General features: G+C 36.1%; 1 protein-coding gene across 7 annotated transcripts in view; it reads left to right on the top strand.

Annotated features, from left to right (window-relative positions):
- Positions 1-26378, top strand: part of LOC129764826 (ras GTPase-activating protein raskol) — a 355896-nt gene that overhangs the window by 237563 nt on the left and 91955 nt on the right. Inside the window, exon 3 of one of the 7 annotated variants that reach the window (XM_055764337.1) lies at positions 17682-17729. The exons of the other annotated variants lie outside the window; for them this stretch is intronic. Coding sequence (XP_055620312.1) covers positions 17682-17729 — 48 coding nt within the window. The remainder of the gene's footprint in view (positions 1-17681; positions 17730-26378) is intronic. 7 annotated transcript variants of the gene reach the window in all.

Here is a 26378-nt window from a genome sequence, read left to right as displayed (position 1 = left end):
GTCAATTCTAAAAAATGAGTGGCACTTATTGATCCCCAGTAGCACCCCTCCGTATCTATCATCACGGTCCAAGCGTATAATATTAAAATCGTGGAAAGAGATATCATCTCGCGAAGAAAGCCAAGTTTCGGACAGAGCAAAAACATCACAATTGAAGTTATGAATTAAAAATTTGAATGCATCCAATTTAGGGATAAGACTACAACAATTCCACTGAAAAACAGTAATATCTCCGACCTCTCTATCTAAATTAGACATCAAGAGAGATAATCATTGCAAGGAGGGGCCATGTTTGCATCAATTGCTGTAAAATTGTCTTTAATACTGGAAGCATTGAGATGACAAGGGTTCTGATGGAGTCGGAAACATTAAAACACAACTTTATAAATCCCGATTGGGAAGTTGAGCTGGACGGAAAAACAGGGACAGTTGGGGTTTTTGATGTCCCCTCGAGTGCTGGGTCGTTCGAAGGTGAACTATTCCCACGGAAGCCAAGAGGAACCTGATTTTGCTTGTCCGCTGCACTCGATTTTTTAGGCAAGCTAACTGGGGGTATCACCGGGGGGACTTGTTCTTGAACTTTGGGAGTGGTCACATTTTTGCGCCGGGGATTCGCTTTGAAAATAAACGGTGTGCCCCCGCTAGCTGTGTCCGCTTCCATTTCATCGACTGGCAACGTGGAAAAGGTATTGTGTGTTGAGATTGGTTGTTCTTGTTGTTGGGTCAGTGCCGAAGCGCCCTTTAAAATTTCCGCAAATGTGCGCTTCGAGCGTTCCTTTAAAGAGCGCTTCTGTTTCTCCCAGCGACTCTTGTAAGTTTCACAAACTGAGAGCTCGTGTGGGGATCCCCCGCAATATGGACATTTATGCTCAGTCGCACTGCAGGATTTCCCCTCATGTTGCTCTCCGCAAGCGGCACAGCGCTCCTTGTTGGCTTTGGCACGAAGAGTCGCACAGGTAGTCTCAATTTGTCCACCATAACGTAGTCAGGGAGGGCGGCACCAGCAAAGGTGACTCGAAACGAGTCGGACGGCGTAAATTTATTTTGGTCCCCATCATGGGAAAGTTTCCCGAGTTGGCGACAGTCCAAGATTTTCACTTCCATTGAGGGGAGCTTCTTGAACTTGCCTTTTCCTTCTGCTTTTATTTGTTCGCTCATCAGACGCGTTTCAGTTATCACCCCCTCAATTTCTACGTTATGGGAGGGTATAAATGTTCGATATTCGAGAGTGAAATGTTGATCAGCAACAATCTCGTTTGCGTGTTTCCGGTCATTCACGACAACTCGCAATTTGTTCGGTCTAACCCTGCGAATTTCAGATACAGAAGTGTATCTGGCCAGATCTTTCATGATCTGAATCACGTTAAGGTTTTTTCCTTTCGGTTTTGGCCGGAGGAAAACAACCCACGGGCCAGTTCCAGGTGCATCTTCTGGATAAACTCTGACACGTGGAGCGGTGACAACAGAGGGGGGAGACGAGGACGAGGACAAGGGCGAGGATGAGGATGAGGACGAGGATTGGGTTGGATCGGAAGCATCAGAAGGGGGAAGCGAAATCGATGATGGGAGAGGGGGAGTGGAAGTAACAGTGGGTTGAGAAGGGAGGCTTGCAATTTTCTTTGAGGGGGGCTTGATAGGATGAGCGGATTCGTCCCCAGAAGAATTATCTTCCTTATGAGGGACTCGTTTATGTTTTTTCCCAGATCTTGTATGAGATTCATTATCGGAGATCTCCATCTCTGGAGATCCTCCACTATTCTCCATTTAACAAAAATTTCTGTCTTATTTCTAATTTATTATTGATTTTAACAATAATCTCAAAAAAAATTATGATAATAATATTAAACACCGAACAAATGAATTGAATAATAATATTAATAATAAATATGTGTACCTTAATATAAAAGTTGTTCCAATAAACACAATAGCGCAAGAATAGCTTACGCAGCCACGTGATGATGAATCCCGTTTGCGACAGTCACGCGATGGCGATCCCGTTATGCCGAATCAGTTCAACAGCCGCAATCCGGCTCTCTGCAAGAGCGCTGCTTCCTTTGTTCCTTCGTTCCACTTCACAAAAGGTCAGGTCGAAAGCGGACAGCAATGACCTTCACTCGTACCAATAGTACAATAGCAAAAGTGGCAACGCACAATACCGACACTGAACTTTACTCGCCAAGAGTTGTATCAGTGCCGAGTGGTTAACGTCTCAAATTATCATGCCGGGTGTTCGGGTCCGATTTCTGTTCTGGCCGGCGAATTTTTGGTCACAGAAATTTCCTTCGACTTGCACTGTGGTCACGCGTATTCTAGAGCTTGCCCCTCGGAATACAATCAAGGCGTGTTATTTGGCTTAAGAAACCTTAACTAAGTAATTATAAATGACGCTAGTTAATGAATACGTTGAGATGGCTAAAGTTCCACTGGGAACGTTAACGTCATTCAAGAAGAAGAGAATACACTGAATTCTGATCTCTACTGTCAACAAATGGACCATTTGAATATAGCGATTGGCCAGAAACGTCCAGAATCGGCCAACAGAAGAGGCATTGTTTTCCATCAGGACAACGCACGGCTACACAACTCCGGGAGCTTGATTGAAATGTTTTAATGCATCCACCATACAACCAAAATTAATTTTCAGCATATGTTTTGTCATCCTCATTTATTACATTAAATGTGTCTAAAAATAACCGAAAATGCCATGAATCTGAAATATTGGTATAGCATTTGTGTAATTTATATGGTATTGCAATATAAGATATGCAATATAAGATATGAGCGAGCGATACAAGAGACACATTGCAAAAAAAACTCGTATTAAAGCTTTCCGCATACTTTGCCATATACACGGCCCAGACCGAGATAGATATAGATTTCCGTTGAGCTCTCCTTTTTACTCTAAGAAAACAATTTTCAACTTCATTTTATAATAAGGTGTAATATTATCATGTATTTACGCAACAGCACCAGTAGCTATGTGGATAGCGTATTCGTGTAAAACAGCCTTCCGTTCAGCCGGCCTTGGTTCGATCCCCGTTGACATCGTTTGGATTTTTTTTTGGATACAATCCCAAGCTGATGTTCAGTCTGAGAGAAAGAGATGTCTGCTCCCATACATACAAACATTTAAAAGCTTTTGAGAAGGAGCCTTTATTTGTTAAATTCACCCTTCAGCACATAAAAAAGCATTTTTCTTCTGCCGAAGGTGAACTGTTTTCTGCCTACGCTAGTTTGGGTGTAGATTCCACGGCCTTACAAAGGGTTAACGGGCAGTGGCCACCTTATTGCCATCAATTTTTTCAACTGTTTCAATAGTTAATTTTTTATCAATGGTAAATATGTGTTGCCTTCTGAAAGGTATTAACCTAATTCAAAACAATAACCTTGCATCCCTGAATCAAAAGTTCAATGGATACATTACAATTGCCGTTACAATTGGGTTGTTTGGAAAATCCCCATTTAGAAATCTATAAAATTGCGGTTGGAAACTGTTGGTAAAATTGCCTATATAATTCTAGTTTAGCCGTAAATTAATTTCTGAACATACAAGCGGATGCTTCAAATCAACAATAGTGAATAAACATATTTAAACGAACCAAACGATGACAATGATAACGTTGATAATTATTTTAGCTGCGAACGGATTTTGATGACTTGCATACCAATCGAATCGGGAATTTTCTGAAATTTTTTTGATTTTCTACACAGTAAAATCAGTGTTGCCATATTTTTATCAGTACTGGAAGGGTAAAAACTTTTCTCATCTGGACCTATTTTTTTAAAATCTGTACCGAAACATGTTGCGAAGAAAAATTCGTTTTCTTAGCAAAAAAATGCTTTATTTAAGCCTCCATTTACTCAGCTGTTTCATGATACTTATACATACTCTAGCTAAAATTAGACTGCTTACTAATAGTTGTTGAAAGGTTCGAGCTTCATTTCGAATACTTAAATTGGGTTCATCGTGTCGATGCCGAGCCGATTTAGAGGCTAAGTTTTGTTGTTGTTATAATCATAAAAAGTTCACTCGACGGTTACCAAAGAATGGCAACGAGTTTGTGTGAATATAGAAGTATGTTTGAACTTATTCCATTCCGACCGATCATTCCTTTTTCGTGAATTCGAGTTTAGTTTCTGGGCCAAAAGTGGTGTCGGGTTAAAAGTGGCAGCGCAGTTCAAGCCAGATGTGAAAAAAGTATTTTCCAACGGTGAGAGCTGTGTGTTTCCCGGTGGACGACTGAAGGTAAATTTTTTGAATACCATCGTGAAACTCTTTGTAAATGATTTGGTGGCCTGTTTGGCCGTTTTTTTTTTGGTTGTAGGGTATTGTTTGTTCACTTCACCAGTGTTCGCAACCGAGTGTGGTGATAGAGTGGTGGTGATTAGTCGTTTGATGGTGCGTATCAAGATAGAAGATGTCGAAGTGCGATGAGATATGATGAAAACCGCCCTCTGTGGTGAGATGGCTACTGTGCTATGTATGAATGAAATAAAGAAGCAAAAACTCTCCAATGTAATATAAGATAATTATCATTATCGAACTCAATTATTGATTTCTCTCCTCAGTAAAACATGTTACTTTGTTATAGAGAAAACATATTTAATATGGAAAAGGTGTTTGATTTTATAATTTTACTTTCTGAGTGTTTATTCGACCCATTTCCATTTTTGCTTCAAACCCAACGGAACACGATGCTATAAGCATCAATGGGAATTTCAATTGGACTAACAGCACCTAATACGATATGTAGAGCATATGGGAAATCACTTTTTCGAATATTCCTTCACTTTTCCAATTTTTCTCGCCACTTTCCTTGGGTGAAAATGAATAAATGAAAACCAAACAGACAGCTTAAACCGGACGATCCATTCTCGAGCGGGAACACACATTTAATTTTATTTATGAAAATCGTTTCATATTTCAAGTCATTTTAACACAACCGCACTTGGGCCAAATGTTTCACAAAAGCTCCCCCTACTTTCATGTGTTTGTATTGCCTATTTCTTCAGGCACCTTGGTTTTTGAACTCTGTAGTTTCATAAAATATAGAATTTTATTCACTTTCACTATAATGAATTGTTATGGCCCAAAAGGATTAATGCAAACTCTCGTAAATCTATTGGAAAATGACTTAGCCATAATTGTGAGTACAACAGGAAGCTTGTATCTTCAATTTCGACCAATCAGAACGAGGTATTTTCGTTTGGATAACGGTTGAGATTTTTCAATTGTTCGATAGCTTGTTGCATGACATATATTATTTTATTCAAAACAAAACAAAAATGTTATGGAGTACCGAAATCGATTGACCCAAAAATCTCATCAATCAATCATGAAATGATTGGGCAACAAGCGTTTGAAATTGGACATTTTTCACGATGCGATCGATTTCCGTTTTTTTACACCCAAAATGTTCCCGAAAGACGTAATCCTAGTGGAGGCGATCTGGCGTAGTGGTAACATCCATGCCTCTCACGCTAAAGGTCACGAGTTCAATTCTCACTCCCGACATTCTTCCAAAAATGGAAGTAAAAGTGACGAACCAGCCAAATGAGTTGAAAGTCACTATAATACAGATATAAAAAAAAACGTAATCCTACGTCAAAATGGCGTCATGGCGCCATGCCACTGGCGCTACTATCACTCGGTCAATTCGGTTCGGATTTTTTGTTTGGCAAATGGAGATGTAATTGAGTTAAGAGTTTTTAAAAAAATAGAACGGTGATATCCAATATACGACCACGTTATTATCGTAGAACTTTGAACTTGAGCTATGAACTATTAATTGAATGCAATAAAATTTGCTTTTTAAGCACTTATGTGCAAACATTTATTCATCAGTCATAGTCAGTGTCACTAAACTACCAAAATAAAGAGTTCATTCTTAAATTTTCCGTTTCTTTGATAATATTGGATTAGTGTTACCCGAAGTAATTGAAACGTCGTACTTTCCACGGCAAATAACGATCACAATTGTAACAAATGATCAGTCAATTCGTAAGCAGATTGAACGGCAGTGGGGGACATGAAATGAAAACGTCGTTCTGTCGGAGTTCAACAGCAAATAAGTGAATACCACAACCGAGCATTTGGAATTGAAGAATTGAAAGACTCTGCTCAGATTTTGCATGATGAATTGCAGTACTCACTTTATGCTAGATGCCTCAGTCCGTATCGCGTGTTATCCACTATCGGGCCGCATATTACACAAAACATTCAACTTAAACATTCAAGCCAATGTTACATCTGTTACCTAATACCTATATTTATTTCTATTATCCTTGCGCTGAACCCCGCGTATATGAACTTTGTTACACAATTCACCAATGCAACGCCATTGCTCATTACAACAATGTATATCCATGATAGCATTCCGAACCATTCAGGTGTTCAAAAATGTTTCGCGTTTGTTTAACATTTTGTACAACACACTTCAGGGCTGAATTGTTTTTTTCCGAAAACAACATTCCTGTTCTTTTGGAATGATCACAAGACGTTGACTGAAAAACACACGTGATCATTGAGCATCGATCACCATCAAAGTTCCTCTAGCAGCACGTGAATACATGTTCAATTGCATATTAAACATTGTTATGCTCTCAGCAACTTTTTTTTGAATTGTTATCCTCGATGTTGAACCAAAAAAAAACTTTCCATTTCTCTTTTGCTTTCTTGACAAGAAATGATCATCAACTAGTGTTTTTACTCAGACCCTCTCACCGAAAGTACATACAATCTTAACAGGATACAAGGAAGTCGTTATAGTTTTCATGAAAATCGCGGAGCTAACTCGAACGAAATTTTACTTGCAAAGCGATTTCATCGTTGATATCCTTTAATGATATTCACACAGGCACAAACAACGAATTTTCACCCGCCATGATTGAACGACTAACTTGTATGGAATTCAAATATACCAAATGGTCATCATTCAGCATACAGTAAATGACAAACGGAAGACTTATTTCCTAGATTTATACCCCAGAATCACAATTTTGGCATAAAGCTCGACCGCACAGTAGCAAAGAACAATGCTAGAAAGCGACATCGGGATGATCAAAGTCAGTGAAACCGACTGTAACGAAAAAAAACTACGAATACGAGTAAAATTTGAAACACTTCTAATGAAAGTGGCACCACACCGAGCGAAAGATCAGAAAGAAAGAAAGACCCTAGAATGACAGGTAATTCAAACACATTCTTCACAAAAGGGGGTCCAATTTCTTTGCTCGTTTGTTCTCCCGTATGCTATTCACGATCGACCAGAGTTCTTCCGTAATGGAGAGTGAATTAGTACTCGGTAAGGTTGAATTACTTCCGGTGAACGACGCGTGTGAATGTTTTGAAATGCTTGTCATCCCGTAAGTTCTAGAGTTCAATCAATGTTTGGGTCAAATCAATCAATTCTTCGAACAAATGTTTCACATTTTTTTCTGTGTGTAGTAATACTAAATGTCTAAATCGTTCGATCCTCTTTTAATCACATTCAGAACAGAAGCCTGCAGAAAAATAAACAGGATCGAAACCACATGAATATAATAAGCTTCTATTAACTCGCCCAACTTGCAATCAACTGCCAAATGGCGATATGGCAGATTGGGAAACTTTGAGGTGCTTAGGGGAGTAAAAATTCCTCCGAACGTGGCTGACCACAATAACACCTGCTCCCCATCTGCTGTTGCTGTAGCTAGCTGCTGGCGACGTCAGATTAGTCATTTATTTTCTGCCGTGCATCCTTGCGTTGTTCGTTTTTTTTCTTTCATGTCTGCATGCAGCTTTTGTGTTTGCTGCTTCTTTTGGTTAGAATATGTTCGGCTTCGGCCCGTTTCTTTCCCCGTAAACCACAAACCCTTTTTATCTGTTTTTTTCTTTCTTTGAAACGTTTCCTCTCGTTGGCGATTGATCATATCACACCTGGTAGCGATAGAGGCGAATGGAATGAGAAGCAAAATTGGAGGGTCCCCCAAATAATGTGTTTTCAATAAAATGCGAAGCAATGGTGAATCAACCAAATGAAGAACGGTAGGATTGGGAATCAAGCAATTCGCAATTCCGCAACTGTAAATTAGAACGATGTTCTATCGAAGTAATATCTTCAAACTATGTTTTCATCAAAAAATCTAATAATAATAAAAATTAAATACGCAGCACAAAAAATAATATTTTCTGGCATTTCAAAATTTTGAAAAAAAAAAAAAACTTTGAGACCCACTTCTGCTCTAATTTTTATTTAAATGCGTTCGTATGTGTCTTTTTTTCTACATTTGGCGTAATTTTTCCTGTATTTTTAAGAGCATTGCGAGACACAAAAATAATTTTCTTCATCGTCTGCATTATTATTTTTATTTTTCTTGAAATCGATTATTTTATTGTATTCGTGGTTCTAATTGTAATATTCAAATAAAAAAATAAAAATAATTCGGATTTTTTAAAGTGTTCTTCTCATTAATCCGAATGATCTTTTTACAAGGGCTTTTTTTTTCTCACAGAGCTCCATCGATGGCTCCTATAAATTTGGTAAACCATCTAAATCCAATGTAAAGATAATCTCATATTTTAGGATACGAGAAAAAAATAAACACATAAAAAAAATTAAAAATAATAGAGCAGGGATGGGTCTCTAAATTCAAAATGAATAAGAAATGTCCATAGGCCAAAAAAATGTTTTTTGTGCAATTCTCTTAAAAATTCAAGAAAAAATTAAGCTACATGTGGAAAAAACAACACATACGAAGGCATTTAAATAAAAATTAGATTAAAATTGGGTCTCAAAATAACATATTTCGTCCAAATTTCGAAATGCCTGAAAATATATATTTTTTTTTGTACCGCGCAAAGCACTCTAAAAATTCTGAAAAAAAAATCACACATACCATTCTGAATCATATTTCGGACAACATCATATTTCGGACACTTTGTTCTAATAACTTGAATTGCTTCATGCACTGATGATATAACTATAAATTTAATATCACAATTGCTTCTTTAGAGTAATCCCTATGAACGGGTTTCACTATCACTTTGTTTGAGAATAACATTTGAATTATCACATAGTAGGAAAAAATTCAACAGCAGTATCAGCAGAATTTACCCGTTCATAAATATTTAAATTTCTCCCGTGTTTCATCAGTTCTCATCATCTTTAACAGTTTACTATGATTGCTTGGTAGGTGTTTCGCAGTTGACTATAAAATATAATCAAGTGTAATGTAATTTTCGTCCATAAAATTACAAAATAAAGTGTCCGAAATTTGATTTAGTGTCCGAAGTTTGATTCTTATTCGCATCATTTGAAAGAATTTTATTCGATGATTTTATTGTGTTTTCAATCAAATAGGTACCAAAGTAGAAAGCTTGAAGGCATATTGAACTAATTTATTAATCTATATCTATATATATATATATATATATATATATATATATATATAAATGGAGTGATGTCTGTCTGTCTGTCTGATTTTTATAGAGTCGGAAACTACTGAACCGATCGACATGAAAATTGGTATGTAGGGGTTTTTGGGGCCGGGGAAGGTTTTCGTGATATTTTGAGACCCCTCCCCCCTCTCTAAGGGGGGGCTGCCATACAAATGAAACGCAAATTTCTGCATTACTCGGAAATTAACCAAGCAAACGAAACCAAAGTTGGCATGTGAAAGTTTTAGGGTGCAATAAATGTTTCTATGATGGTTAGACAGTCCTTCCCCCACTCAAAGGGGGGGCTGCCATACAAATGAAACACAAATTTCTGCATTACTCGAGAATTAATCAAGCAAATGAAACCAAATTTGGCATGTGGAGGTTTTAGGATGCAATAAATGTTTCTATGGTGTTAAGATACTCCTTCCCCCTCTCTTAGAGGGGGCTACCGTACAAATGAAACACAAATTTTTGCATTACCCGAGAATTAATCAAGCAAATTAAACCAAATTAGGCATATGGAAACTTTATGGTGCAATGAATGTTTCTATGGTGGTTAGATACCCCTCCCCCCTCTCTTAGGGGTGGCTGCCATACAAATAAAACACAAATTTCTGCATTACTCGAGAATTAATCAAGTAAATGGGCGGGACGAAGTTTGCCGGGTTAGCTAGTAATATATAAAAGGTTCATTTTTCACAATAGATCCTAGGGTGTACCATATAAGGACTCAAATATCTGGTAATACTGCCAAAATGTTTTATTTAGTACCCTACACAATATTTTCTATACAGCGGGTGATTTGTTTTGGGGGACTTTTTACTCCCTTACCCAGCGAGACTCTTTGGAAATATGGAAAAAAAATTGTACCACGCAACACTGAAAAAAATCACACATATCTAGAAAAGCCACAGGAACACATTTAAGTATGAATTAGAGTAGTACTGAACCTCTAAATCCCAAAAAAAAAATTTCAAGATTTCAATATTTAGTACTTAAATTTTTGATGAATTTTTTTTCGATAATTTTACTTGATAAACCGTAGTAAGATGTACATTCAGTATTTTTTTCAAATTTTCATCTCCAAGCTTTTGAGGATGGCGTGAAATAATTGAAAAAGTACGTTTTTCACTATAAATCCTATGTTAAACCACATAGGGGTTCAAATAAACCGTCAAAATTTCTTATTTAATATCCTATACAATATTTGCGATACAGCTAGTGATTTGTTTTGGGGGACTTTTTGCAATCTTACCCAGCGAGACTCTTTGTAAATATGAAAAAAAATTGTACCACGCAACACTGAAAAAAATCAAACATAGCTAGAAAAGCCGTAGGAACACATTTAAATATGAATTAGAGTAGAATAAGAGAAGATTTGTCTCACTAAAATCGATACGCCCTTTTCACAAGTTACACTTGAGTCAAAAAATTCCCAAATGTTGTGGAAAAATCATATTTCCTCCAACCTAAACGAATTCAAACTTTCGTTCGAATCAAAAATATAAGTTTTAAAAATCTGAATTTTTAGTTCGATTTCATTTGGAATTGTACAATAAATAAATGAGATAAAAAAAGTGTTGTCTACCATGGAGGGTTTTTTGATCGCTGGATAATATATGAATATGAATAAAGTTATTTGCTTTGTAAGTTTGAGATGATTACACATTTTATTATTTCATAGCAAAAATACTATCCAAACGTTCTCCGGTACCTTCTATATGCTTATGTTCAGTTTGTTTTATGTAGGATAGAGAGCATCGACCGCTGGTAAACCATGAGATAAAATGACAATCATTTAAACTCGAGTATGGTAGCGTTGTATAAATATTTGTGCTTTGACTGTAATAATAAAACTTGTGATTCATAAAATATAACAATAAGCTAAATAAGTAAGTAATAATTTCAGTATTTTATTGTTGGTAGATACAAATTCTAAAATTTAGTCCTAAAATGTTAATGCAAAGGAAGTAGTAGGAAAAAAACAAATAATATTAGTGGATTATGCTTTGAAATAGATGAAAAGGAAAATAATAAGGAACAGAACATTGATAGCACGCGTAGAGGACGAAATTTTTCTCTAGTTTTGAAAACAAATGTGAAGAGAACAAACTTTAACTGATTGTCAAGATAATTGTCGAGAGATTGAAACCGATGATAGTTAAAAAATTCAACAAGATGTTGGACGTTCGATCTTCGAAAATCTGTTTTCAATACATAATAAATAAATAAATGAATACGGATCTACGAATTTAGATACTTTGATGCTTCTGCGAGATTTAGATGCAAATTTATACGCAACAGGTACATATCGAACAAGAAATTTAACCGTTCCATATCTATGGAATGATAAATGGGGTTCTCCAGTTTTCTGACGAACAAAGAACAGAAATCGTTAATCGGAAATTATGCATCTGCGATTCAAACTCGGCATTTACGGACTGACAAATTTAATCTCATATCAAAGATGCGACATACAAAATACCCAAAACTGCCGCAAACCAGTTGGGAATGTTGTTGTTTATGAACAGTTAACTTCGACAAAACCAAGATACAGATCTAATCGTATCGAAAATAACTACATGGATAGAAACTCTTCGATTCAATGTAATTGCCCAAACCTGCAAAACAAGATGAGGACAAAATGGCACATCTTTCGATACAGTTGTGCAAATCAGATAGTTCTAGTTTTACCATTAACAAAAAAGGATAAATTTGTAAAAATAGAAGAAAACATGTTAATGTATACAACGGACAGACGGTTAGAATGGATCAAATGGCTAGAAAGTATAACACAAAATCAAAATCTCGTAAACAGTAAACTGAAGAAAGAGTATCGCTACAAGAAGTTTCAGTCAAATTGGGTATTGCAAAAAAAAAAAAAATAAAACATTAAAAATTTTTCCAACACGTTAGCAATATGTTTATTGAAAATGATTATGACAGAGGCCTTTCATCTGTGAAAAATGTGACAACGAATGAGTTTTCTAAAGACCGAACAAATGTTTGCATTGCGTTGGCCAATTGTTGTCTAGTGTGAAACTGAAAAGAGTAAAGTTACTCAGTCAACTAATTTATACCACTCGCCCGATGCAAGGTAGCATGCTTTTTACATTTATGTATTTTATAGAGGCTTCAAATTGAAATGTTCACTACGTGATGTCTACGGAACCGACCCCATATAAGCGGTACTATGCAACGAACGTATACTTCCTAGCACAGTTCCTTATTCGTCTCAACAAACTCATATTCCATTGCATATAATACTTGCACTGAGCAGCACGAGTGTTCAGCAAAGCAGCAAAATTTACAAATTACCTCTATGTGTTCCGGACAACAAGTGGACAAAAAAATGATAAAGAGCCTGGCCGGGCATGGAAGTAAAAAGTGCCCCCAAACCAAATCATCCGCTCTATGGCAAATGTTGTATAGGGTACTAAACAAGAAATTTTGACTATTTTTTTGAACCCCTTTGAGGTTCAACATAGGATCAATGGTAAAAAACGTACTTTTCATTGTTTTTCATGCCATTCTCGATATCATCGAGATAAAATTTCGAAAAAAATACTGAAAGTGCATCTTACTATGGTGTATCGAGGAATATTATTCAAAATAAATTTCTTCAAAAATTTATGTACTAAAAAATTTAGAGATTTAGAGATTCACTACTACTCTAATTCGTATTTAAATGTGTTTCTACGTCTTTTCTAGATATGTGTCATTTTTTCAGAATTTTAACGGTGTTGTGCGGTACAAAAAATATATTTCTAAATTTTGATTTTTTTAGAATTTTGAGACCCATTACAGGTTTAGTTTATATTAAAATTTGTATATTTATTTGTTTGTGAATTTATTATATGTGTTAATATTGGTGATTTTTTTTCAGAATATTTAGAGAACTGCGCTGTACGAAAATATCTAATACATTTTCAAAATTTTGTTTCATTTACATTTTTTTATTTTCTAGCATTTTTATAATTTTTCCAAAATCTATTATTGTATTGCATTCGTGTATTCGTAAAAAGAGCCCCAAATCTTATCACCAGCGCTATGAAAAGTATTGCAAATTAGAAAATTAGATAATTTTTCTGAACTTCTATATGATCCACTATAAAAACTAAGGCTAAAAACGTAGGAAAAGAAAATATAGAAAAAAATACCCATAATGCATCTTACTATGATAAAATTACAATCGAAAAGTAAAATCTTTTTTGTCATTTCCAATTTTTTTATACGGAATTGGATAATTCTATAAAAAGAACAGATGTTGATATGTTTAGTCTTATGAATTTAAATTTACGATTTCATGAATTTAAATTTATCGATTTCATAGAAATAAAAAAAAGCAGACGATGAAAATTCAAGAGAACATTTTAAAATAATTGATTCACTGCAAGTTGCTGTTCTTTCTCATCAGTCTTTTGACAAAAATGCAGGGGCTTTGCTGGGAGATGCTCACGCAGTCCGGGCCTGACTTCAAGTGGATACCCCTTATCAGTAACTGTTTTGGTCAGATTGTGGTAAATAATTAGGTATTATGTTTTTACAAATTTTGTTACATTCGTCCGTGTTTAGGGTATTATATGACATTTGTTATTTTAAATGTTTATTGTCACATAATTTTCCCGCTCTGCGGTTGATATGAGGCTTCCATTGCTGTGTTTATAAATAGCACCAATTACCGATGCATCAGATCGATCGTATGTGGAGGGACAGGCTGGGATCACCATCAAATGATGATTGATGCATGGACGCAGTAGCTAGAATAACACACAAAAATGGTCAGTTGAGGGCACTGGGTTATAAGCTCATAATGATTCGCTCAGTAGCGGACACGCAACCAATTAGGCTACGGAGACCCCCTTCTTTATTTATTATCTAAATTTATAGTATCCTCTTTAAAATATGTAACTTCTAAATCAATTAACTTCTTCCAACGCAAAATTCATTGTTATAGCTGTATTCAAGAATTGCATAGAAAAATACGTTCAATACTCTATACATTGTGAAAAAATCATGAATATAAAAAACAAGTACAAACACAGCAGTACTGTGTCTCAAAACTTAATTTAATAATTCCAAAATTTCAAATTATTAAAGAAATTTCTGAAAATAAAAAAAAATCAAAAATCAAAATTTTCTGAAAATAAATTAAATTGCACGTATTTTACTCTTGCAGTATCGGAACCATAAAGATCAATCACAATTTCAGCGGCCTGCCTTGTATTTTCGCATTTACAAAATAAAAAGTGTGAAATGTACCGAATTTTCTCTTTGTTGATTTCCTTTGTTAACACCCTGTAACTCATAACTGAATGGAACAAACAAAAAACAACAAAAAAAATTTTTTAGTGTGAAATGTGAACCTTCACAACGAGCCTAAATTTGAAATTGTATGATCGATATTACCCGACAATCATTTGCAGAGCAACACTTCGCCGAATATGAGATTGTCGAAAAATGGGTCGGCGAATGGTTTCCGTCAAAACAAAAAAGATTTTTTTGGAAAGAAATCAACAATTTTCTTGTGTGTTATCTTCATCGAAAAACCGGGCAATTTCAACTAGCATACCTAGTTTTTAACTTTAATTCCAACCGATTTCGTATTGTCAAAAAGACAAGTAAATACTTGTCTTTGTGTGTTTGTGTTTTTTCCAAAACTATTTTAGTCCGTTATTTTGAATCTGTCAGCCTTTGTTATTCGATACTTAGTTTTTAACATGGTGCATTTTCAAACAAATGGCTGAGGAAATTCTGAAAATCAGTGTTGACAATAGTATTTAGAGGTACATGCGTACATATTTTCCATGCACATTGTATTAATGTTTTGTACTTCCAGAAGCTCTTTTCCTAGTTTTCAAAGAAAAACTGGTAATGGAGAACAACCAAAGTCCCAATGGACTACGTTAAACAATATTGAATAGTAACAATATTGAAATAGTTTTTGAACGCTAATACCTCCTCAATTAATGAATGGATTTTGGTTCCAAATACACACATTGATAGGAAATATCCACAGCAATTGTTTATATGCTACACATTACGGTTTTTCAGCTCATATAAAGTTAAAATTGATGAAAAATTGGAAGAAAGAGTTCCCTACTTTCCCATACGCTCCCGCAGCAAACAGCTATCCATTACAAGCAACCACGGGTACGGGCGAAACGTATGACAAGGTGAAGGAGGAAGACAATAAAGAGATTATAAATAAATATAGGCGGTCGCAACAACGTTACTATATGGCTATATAAAGTGAGCGATGGCCACATTCTATCATCAGACGCCAAGCAGGAAAGACGCTATCTAGAAATTGATTTTCAGCATAAGAGAATAATCCGCAAGATTGAGAGACAGGAGTTTCAATGGGATGTGGAGCAGGAGAGCCTATCGAAGTGTGTTAAAAGCGGTGGAAGCGTCGCGCCGGGTGAATGAGTGGCTAATTGCGCTTGATTTGATAGAATGCTGGAGTTTTTAAACGGTTTTATTTAGCTGTGACATATTTGTATGTTTGTATGTAACCTGTTTATCTATGGCGCTGTACCACATTAATTGAAATTTGACCACTTTCCTGTTGACCGGTTGATCTGAAATTTGGAACACACCTTTATCTCTGCAGTCATTATAAAACTGCGTATTTCATGATCTTGAAAATCCAAGATGACGATCGCAAGGAAATGGTGAATTACATATTTTCTCAAAGCCCCATCAATATGGGTATTAAATGAAAAGGATTGACTAGTGGAACACAGTTATTTATGAAAAATGTAAATCCAATATGGGTATCAAATGAAGGACTTGAATAGTAGAACACAGTTATTCATGAGGAGTGCAAAGCTCAATTACATCACGATACAAGACGGTAAATTCCGGCTCGAACAATAACCCCTACAACATTTGCACCGCACGACATTTGCACGACAAATTTTGATTTTTTCGTATTTGAATCTGAACGTTTGAGTGTTTGCTGAGTGCTGAGGTTTTATTTTCTCATTTGATTTTTTTTTTTTGTAATTTTGTACATGTAAAATTGGTCATTCTGGGATCTGTGCTCCATGATATTCGAATAATGGACACCCCTTGGTGTAGTCCTACGTCTCTCCGGTTATGTCCCCGACATTACCCACCCGTCTTTTTTGTATTAACGAACGGTTCTGTTCCTTCAAACCAGATGACATAGGCATACGAAGTTCCAACCCCAACAAGAAGTCACAAATGACCATCAGCTGTTAAGGTGACTGCAACGAAAAAGAAACAATAAGTTTTCAGTTCGCTCGTCAGTCGTTTTGCTGTTTGCCTTGTACATAAACTGTCAACCATATAAAACCCTTTTTTTTTCACTGTCGCCGGACTGTTTTTTTTAGGAATTTCCTCTATTATCATTCAAATCACTTACTCAATCACACAAAATCCCCGTCCCCGGGAGCGATTGTTATCCATCCCGTTATTATTAACGTCCGTTCGGGGCAGGGGCAGGAGACTCTCGCCATGCAACTTTCCGTCCCAGGACACCTATTAATTGCTTCAAAATAAACAGGAGAAACTATCACACGCAAGAAACAGTGGCCGACCGGTCTTGATCGTCACATTGGTTCCACTCGGATGCGCAAAGGTGAGTTTTGGATGGAGTCCCCGAAGACGGCCGGCAGACCCCTTGTCGATCCTCAAACCTTCAAAAGTTCTGTGTTTGCACATTGGCACACCAACGGGGACCGGTCCATCGGCCCTCAGGTACGTTCGACAATGACAAATCTTGTACGAGAGTTTCCTGCACAGCCAGCAAACAACCAAGAAGGGTGTCTGTCCATTAATATTGAATAAAATCGTTTGCCGTTTGCCGAATAAATGTGCTCTATTGGAGTCTTTTTTTGTTCTGTATGTAATCGACAAGCGGTGGAAAAATATAAATTCTTTAATCTAGAAATAAATCATAGATCAACCCAACCCAATTTGAGATAGATTTTCACAAAGCACTGTGATAAACAGAAGCCAAAGACGTTCTTCGAAGTTCTCTTTGGAATATTTTTTTTACAAACATAAATTAAGGATGTCTTGGAATTTATTTTAAAGAGATTTAAGAAGGTCACAAATTTAACGCTAAAAATATTTTCATCTCACAGAAATGAATTTTGCCATTGAACTTATTGAATTTAACGATTGCTTCGCCTCTTTTTTATTTATTTTAATTTAATTTTGACCCCTTTCCAGAAAGAAATATTATTTTTCAAATTGAATGATATTTTTTGTTTTCATTCCATTTCAGGTAAGGATAATATTTCCCAACGATTCAGCTCAACTTCCAACGTTGAAGGTAATTGTCATTTACGCGTGATTTTCATTCTATCAACATATTCTTCGGAGGACATGGGGAAAACATTCATTTGCTATTATCATCAACTATTGCTTTATGAACTTTTTTTTAATCTGACCACCCGAGAGAATAAACGTTACGATATGAACCACTCTTCTAGGATTAATGAATCTTCGCAATCTATCTCAAAGCGTTGACAGTTTATTACCACATCGTTGCGAGACGAGATAGCGTTTGATGACTTTTGTTCAGGCTCGAGGCAACCAAGACGAGCCAGGACGAACGAGCGAGCTGAATGGACCGGAACGATGCGTTCGGCGCGATGGGAAAGGGATATTTTCCCCGGTGGCGGGCTGCTAGTGAGAAGAAAAACATGCACATAATTGCGTGAATTCTCAACACTTTGCTATGACGGGGATTGTTCGGCCGAATTCGATTTGCATAATTCACAGCTCTCATTTGATAACCCCTGCTGCAGCAGTAGCGGCAACCTCAGCATCCCGTCGATGATACTCGTAGCGAAACTGGTTCCCTATCATCTGATTTGGATAGACACGCTGTGCGAAGATTCTTTCATATTCAAATCGGATCGGTGGTGTCAGACGATTGGTTCGCTTGATGCTCGCTATGATGACGATATCCGCTAGAGGCTGGTTTCATTAACAATACTCACTTAACTCCTATTGTTGTCCAAAGAAATGCTTTCAACAGTTGCAGGTATTCTAGAGCGCCTCATTTCCATATATGACTAGATTAGGATGCGAGATATTTCCCGTCTACTCATATTCGCTACGGTTGGTTTCAGATGAGAGAAGGGTTTTAGCCAGTGAAAGATATCGGAAATTGAAATTGTTATTATTGCTTCAGAATGTGGTTCAATGTTTGTACATTGTACCCTCGTGTTCTCCTGGGAATATTATCCAATATTGATCTGAAAAAGGGGGTAAGTTTCTGCGCAGTTAGGATCGAGTTCTGGAATTTTATTGGAAAAGTATAAATCAATGAACTATCCAGGGAGATACTTTGCTAATAAATCATGATTCCTCTTTTTACGTCATCGGGATAAAAATCCGATTTCGGAAAGTGGTCGCTTTAAATGATATTTGATCAGATGAATGTTTGTAATATTGTCAGATAAAAAATACACTCTTCCCGTAGATCAATACATTTAGGGATATAAGACCTACCTTCACACGCTTCCAATTTGTGTTCACAAATGGTCGGTGTTAAGTCAGAGGGGACCAAGTCACAAAATTGAAAATTTTGAGTTATTGATTACATTTGGTTAAGCATTATGTGAGCTACATATCACATTTATCAGATTTGGAAAATCACGCATACACCAGGAATAATTGATCGAAATTGTTATGACTGATCAACAAAAACCCCTCATAGAAAGCAGTCAGAGCGGACCATGTACCATTTACCATGGCGAAATGGCTCTATATCATGTGCATACAGAATGGACCATGTGTCAATCATTTCTATATTGAATTCAAACAATTTCCAAGCGCCGAATTTAAACCAACAAAACTTTTCCTATAAGCTAATAGGTACCTTGTTGAAATGAGCTTGAGCCCGTTAGTGTAAAATGCGCGCATTCTGAGTATACTCAAAATTAAACTTGGTCCACTCTGACTGAACGGATAAGTGAAAAATGCTGGTCTTCAGTGTGAATGATCGTAAAATATACTATTTCAGAGTGCGATTTAGACTGTAGCGATGACAATGAATTCGAGTTTGACGATTCTATTGACGAATACTGTCTAAGATGATTGAAAATGGGAACCTTATGCTTTAACATGTTTGCCGTACAATCATATTCATGCCTGTAATAGATGGCAGAGAGAATTATGCCGCACGCAACCAAATGTTTATGCAGTTCCAACATCACACCCCTCCTCGCTCTAATTTTCGGCACACTTTGACTCACAACCAGGGTTGACAACTAAAATTTGAAAAAATCAGGAAGAATGAAAATAAAAATCAGGATAAATCAGGATAGCTCATATTGGGTTGTCCGAAAAGTTAATGTCGATTTTTGGGAAAACAAAAACATCATTTTCAATCAAAGCATTATAATTTAATGTTATATCAATAGTTTTGTTTCACAATCTTTCGCCATCTTTCATACAGCTTAAATATTCTATCCTCCCAGAACATGTTTGCTTTCTCGTCGAAAACTGCTACGAGCCATACATGCGAGAAGCAGGTTGCTTGGTAGTAGCTCGTAATACAGAATCCAATCCAAATCCCACCAGAAACGAAGTATATTTTTCTTCGGGCGAAGACCGGATTTGTAAAAGAATTAATAATCATGGTATAAATCGTCGCATAAGCGGAAATGCTTTGGAGAGTTTATATATTTTTTCCGAAAAACCTACAGCATCACTGCGGTCAATTGCAGAGAAATCAATATTAAAATTTTGTCTGAAATCATCATCCATGCTTTGGAATAAATCTTTACTCAACAAATGAGGAAAGCATAACAGCACTTGTTGAATTTTTCCTAATTTTTATGATATTTAGTACGGTTATAGATATATTTACCACATTCTCATCATTAAAGTTTATTCTACTTTGAGTCAGATAAATCACATATAAAATCTTTTCATATTGACTGTGGATTCAAAAAAAATCGCTTGAGTAATTTTATACTCTGAAACGCATTCTTACATTAATTACTTTGGGGATACATCTACATACACATTATCTTGAATAAAGCAATGTTGTTCCTCAAACTTAATCTTGGTGTAATTTCATAAATTCGTCAGACAATTTGGTTTCATGAAATTTTTCAGCACTGCCTTGGGAAGCCACATAACAATTGAGGGTAGAGATGAAAAAAGTTAAGTAAACAATTTAACTTAATGTAAGACACATACAAATGCGAACCGGAGAACAATCATGACAGAAAACTTTGGCATGGAAACCAGTATATTTATTACGAACTAGCTGACCGGACGAACTAAGTCCCGCCCAAAATAGATTTTTTGATTTGAATGCTTTCAAACATCCACGTTCTCTTACTGAGTGAACGTTAGTGAGTCCAATCACTGAACTCTTCATTGATTGATTGCCCTTGGACCCTTTAAAATTTCCTTTTACTATAAATTGTCTAGTACTTCTACAAAAAATCGTCCTTCTAATATAAAATTATTTTCAGACACAATTCTCGTTCAAGATTTTTCAAGCATTTGGAAATAACATGTTTCTCCGTTGCATGGAATACATGTTTGATACAGAGAATATTACAAAGTAAAGACAGCTCAAATCGGACCATTCCTTCCTCGGGTTTAGGGCACACCAACACATTTGGCCTTCCATTTTTGTTTATATAGATAGAAGATATAGGAATGCGTTATTCCGTCTGAAAATCCTTTTCCACTTTCGAACAAAAATCAATTTCGTTAGCGCCAACATCAAATGGACTAATAACCCTTAGCTATTTTTTTTTTTTTTTTTTTTTATATCTGTATTATAGTGACTTTCAACACTTTAGGCTGGTTCGTCACTTTTTACTTCCAATTTTGGAAGAATGTTGGGAGTGAGAATTGAACTCGTGATCTTCAGCGTGAGAGGTATGGATGTTACCACTACGCCAGATCGGCTACCCCTTAGCTAATTGTGGAACATATGGGAATTCAATTTTCCGAATTTTCTCTCCACTAAATATATTGATCTACGGGAAGAGACGAATACAATAAAATAAAGAAGGCTAAATTCGGACCATCCCTTCTTCGGGTTTTCCGCTTACCAACAGATTATGCCTTACATTTTTATTTATATAGATAATGTAAAGAGTACAAAAATCAGCAAAAATCAGGATAAATTGAGTGTTCGTTAGGATATCAGGGAACGTGTTAAAAAGTCTGGAAAATTCTGAAAAATCAGGAAGGTTGGCATCTCTGCTCACAACTGTTAATTGATTGAGAAATATTCCGAAATTGTTCAGTCATAGTGAACCAAGTCTTAAAAAAATGCTTCATTTAGTTCAGTCAGCGTGGACTATGTACGTGTAGGCAGCCAAATAACTGCCTTTTTTGGCATGACACTTGATGTTTTTTTTCACAATTATCCGACGTCTAAGTATTGCCAGAGAGTAGCTAACATTTCTGAGAACAATATTGATAAAAAAATCAATGCTTTGAAAATAGCAGAGCACTAAACTTCAAGTTCGTTTTTCTCGAAATCATAAAAATGTTACATGGTCCGGTCTGACGACCAAATGACAGTTTTCAATTCAGTGTGATCTGGAGCAGCTAATCATTACAGTTCATATTGCTAGCCTTAGAGCGCATTTCGTTATCAAGTTTTGTGCTGGATTTCAATTCATCTTCTTCTTCTTCTTCAATGGCCCTAACGTTCCTAGAGGAACTTCGCCGTCTCAACGTAGTATTACTTACGTCATTTTTATTAGTACTTAGTTGAGATTTCTATGCCAAATAACACGCCTTGAATGCATTCTGAGTGGCAAGCTCTAGAATACGCGTGATCACAGTGCAAGTCGGAGGAAATTTCTTTGACGAAAAATTCCCCCGACCAGAACGGGAATCGAACCCGAACACCCGGCATGTTAGTTATGACGCTAACCACTTGGCCAAGGGAGCACAGGATTTCAATTCATGAATCATTTAATTTCAACAGCTATACAGTATTTGAAAACATCATGGAGTCGCAATAAGTGATGTCTAGTAATCGTTCGATCAATAAATCAATTGTTTATTGAGTGCGAAAACGCTCAATATGTAACAATTGTTAACCAACTAATTATCGAAGCGCACAAATAATTTGTGTCGGACAATATACGAGGGGCTCAAAATGAAAGAGGTGTAAGTGACTCTCTTTTGGTCATAACTTGCTGCAAACACATTCCCAGCTGGAATGCTGGATGTGGAAAATATGTCAGAACCTCATCTATCGGATTCTAAAGCAAATTCAAATTGGAACGTTTTTGCAGTTAAGTTATTATCTAAAAAAAGTTGATGTAGACAAATCGATCAAGTCACTTACACCCCTTTCCTTCTGAGTCCCTCATATTCAATATTCAAGGTCCCGGTCTGATCACTGCAGTTTTCGGAGAATTCTCGCGTAGCTTTTGATCTTCGTTGACATTCTCTTTCAATAACCACGGTCTTGCAGACGGTTATTGGGCCATTTTTGCTACATAGTTTGATGAACGAGGTTCCCTTCTACACTCCAGATCGTCGGACACATCCAGGAATTCTATTATCGCTGAGTTATTAATCTTGATGAAGAAAATCGATCAAAAGTAATAGGTCCTTTTCTAAACATTGTTTGGAAGTTTGAAGCAGGGTCCAACATTTTCGAAGACGAAACATGGAAATCGACTCTCCTGTCAGTCGCTTTGCTTCGAGAAGGACTACTTCGGCATTGCCCGTCTACACGACTAGTTTATCAGTCATCTTCGCTCTCAATGCTCGTCGATTCATTTCTAGCAAATGGTTATTCTAATCGACGTGACGAACGAATACAAATCTTCCTCTTCATTCAATCTGACTTCAATCCACCTCTACTACTCCGTCCTGACATGTACCTCGTTACCTGCGTACACAATCTTATTTGAACGTTCGCATAAAGTGATACGAAAACTTGATTTCTGATCTGATCTGCAAAAAAAGTAACTACGCCATTAATGGACGGCTCCATTGTTTACCAACGGTGAACTCAAACGTCGATACATACATACATGATACATGAGAGAGACAGAAACAAATTCAGTCTGGAGAGAGCCACTTCAACATGTCATGAAGTTCATTTGACAATGAAGAATGAAATGAGCACGGAGCGTCGTAGAGGAGATAGCAAAGAAAACACGCGAATGATTCATGTTAACAGAGAAACTGATGGAAGAAGCCACAACTCATCTCCAATTGAATGCGAAGGTCGATGGCTTCATAGTCACCTGACTACCCTCAGTTGAATATGACTTTGCCTAGCCCTGGTTCTAAGAACATAAAATTCACCAATGTCTCTTCCAATTCTGTACCACATCCTGTCCTGCGTCTCTTTTTTTAGTAGCCATCCGTGGTATTTTCTTGTGCAAAGTTGAAGGAAAAAGCAACAATTCTCAGGTGCACCACCAAATAACCTTCACATTTTTATTTTTTCATATTTTGTATTTTGTTTTATTTTATGTTATTTTATTTTATGTTAGCTCGGACGAAGAGGAAGATAAACGCTGAAAAAATCATAACTCAAAACCGATAAAGATCACATCTCTGATTTTTGGATATGTTATGTAAAAAACCACAGCTTTCAAGAATAAATATAAAGAATTATAACACCCTCCATTTCTGAACCATGTAAACTATAAAAACAAATAATATCAATAACTAATTAAACAATATAATTTTTTTTTTTGCAAGTGTAATATTTTTTTAAGAAGACTGGCTAATTAGCTTTTATTTGGTACATCGAACATCTGATTCTGTCCAGTAGTTCAATTTTTTTTTAAATTTTTGAAAAAATGCAGTTTTGGGAAAAAAAGGAAAAAATTATTTTTCGGACCACGTCAAAAACTATACCACAGACCTAAGTCAAGCTTCCGTTCGTGTTCCTAGATACAGATCCTTTTGACTTTCTGCTACCAACAAAATCTGAATGATGAAGTGATGAAGTGTTCGACATGATCAACTCTTATATCACTGATGTTGTGGAGCAAAATGCGGGCACACTTTCTGGACGTTGATGAAATTCCTGTACAAATTCAGCTACATCCGTTCCTTCAGAATGTCTGTACAAAGAAATTGAACCGGTTGTCCAATACTAACTTAGACATGATTTGGATCATGGAAGCGGAAGGTTTTGCTGAAACACTGTACTTCTCTAAAGAGTGATATTGCTGGTAAAGTGCGTTGTGCGTTTTTACGTTGTGATGTATCAATGTCTTCTGCTCTGTCAAAGCAATTGAACGGAAAATCGCACTTTTTAGCGCTTCCGCACATTCGTATTACAGTCGTATTATAAATGCTCTGTCAGATTTTTGATATTATAATTGAGGGCCTCAGAATGCAAGGGGTGTAATTGACTTAATCGATTTCTCTTCATCAACTTTTTCTTTAGTTAATAACTCAACTGCAAAAAAGTTCCAATTTAAGTTCGCCATAGAATCCGATAGATGAGGTTCTGACCTATCTTCCACATTGTTAAATACAACTGGGAATGTATTTGCAGCTAAGTTATGACCAGAAGAGAGAGTCGATGTAGAGAAATCGATCAAATCACTTACACCCCTTTCATTCTAAGCCCCTCAATTACAATAAATTATGTATTTATTTATTTTTAATATTCAGGTTATTAAAAATACTTTGAATACTTTTTATAATTGAATCATCTGGCGACTAATCGAATTTTTCATTTCGTGCAAAAATTACGTAGCGCACGAAGAACAAGAAGGAAAACGAGGTCGCGTTACCTGCCATGTGTTATGAATACGACGTGCGTTAATATCGAGATGGAAAATGAAAGGTGGGAAGATTTTTTAAATCTGTGACGTCACAGATTTTGTTTATGTATGTTACTTTTCTTATAATAGTCCACTACATAGGAAAAGTGTTGTTATTAAAAGTAAAAATAAACAAATGAAATGAACTACTTTTTTCCTAAATCAATGCTAGCGTTCAAAATCACAAGGGCCCGACATTTTAACAGAAACTGAAATTTCAGTGTTTTTGAAGTGTTCTAAACATAATTTCAATTCAATTTTACTTCTCGTTACGTCGACCAAAAACGTAAACGAACAAAGTCAGAGTCATACATTCTTTTGTTCCTTTGACGGATAAACATTTGACAGTGCATGGGAAAAAAGGTTGCAAGTTTCATTCACGTAAAATCAACTTTAAAAAAAATTTTAATTGACTTCGTATGACTTAGATTGAGACGAAAAACTTTCCGCTTGCGTCTTAGTTTTAGACGACTGAAATTTTTAGCACCTTAATTGTGAAAAAGTAATTACAATTGCTGACAAATGTCAAACTTCCATGAAGTTGCTCTAGAATCCAAACATAGTAGACATTAGAATACTATATCTGAAATCAAAGAAATAATTAAACATTTTAGTTCGTGATTTGTTTCGTTTTTTTTCATGATGCGAAAAATATGATTTGGAAATCTGTAATTAGCTTCTGTATATCCTCTTTCAACGTTATTCGTTGACACATTCAATTTTGTACCATTTGAGTAACTGGTATGTGAACTTCCTATCTTCCTGGCTACTAACACAATCAAAGTTCAACACAACCAATACCCGTGAATCTTCCCACCTTCTATTCTTCATCTCGCGTTAATATGACATGGGAAGGGGTCCAAAAGTATTTTTGTCGTTACGTAATTTGTGCACGGCACCCAACTTCATTAATTCATTTCAAAAAATACTTGCAGGGTAAGGACTTCTCCTTTCTGAATTCTACAATTGCATTCCCTTCAACCATATTTTAAATTCTGGATCAATATTCAGCGATTAACTATAATTCGTTTTGAACAGTAATCGAAATCCTCACTCGGATGCACGATAAATATTCAGTCAATCAATCTAGTTTTCGATGAACCGTGTATTGTTGATATTTTCGTCTCTTCCTTTTCTCTATCTCAGAAGTTCAACGAGAATACTTTTTCGTCTCTCAATTG

The sequence above is a fragment of the Toxorhynchites rutilus genome, chromosome 2 (genome assembly GCF_029784135.1).
Source record: "Toxorhynchites rutilus septentrionalis strain SRP chromosome 2, ASM2978413v1, whole genome shotgun sequence".
Lineage (NCBI taxonomy): Eukaryota > Metazoa > Arthropoda > Insecta > Diptera > Culicidae > Toxorhynchites > Toxorhynchites rutilus.
Note: the sequence above shows the minus strand (reverse complement) of the source record. Positions and strands in the feature narration are given on the sequence as shown.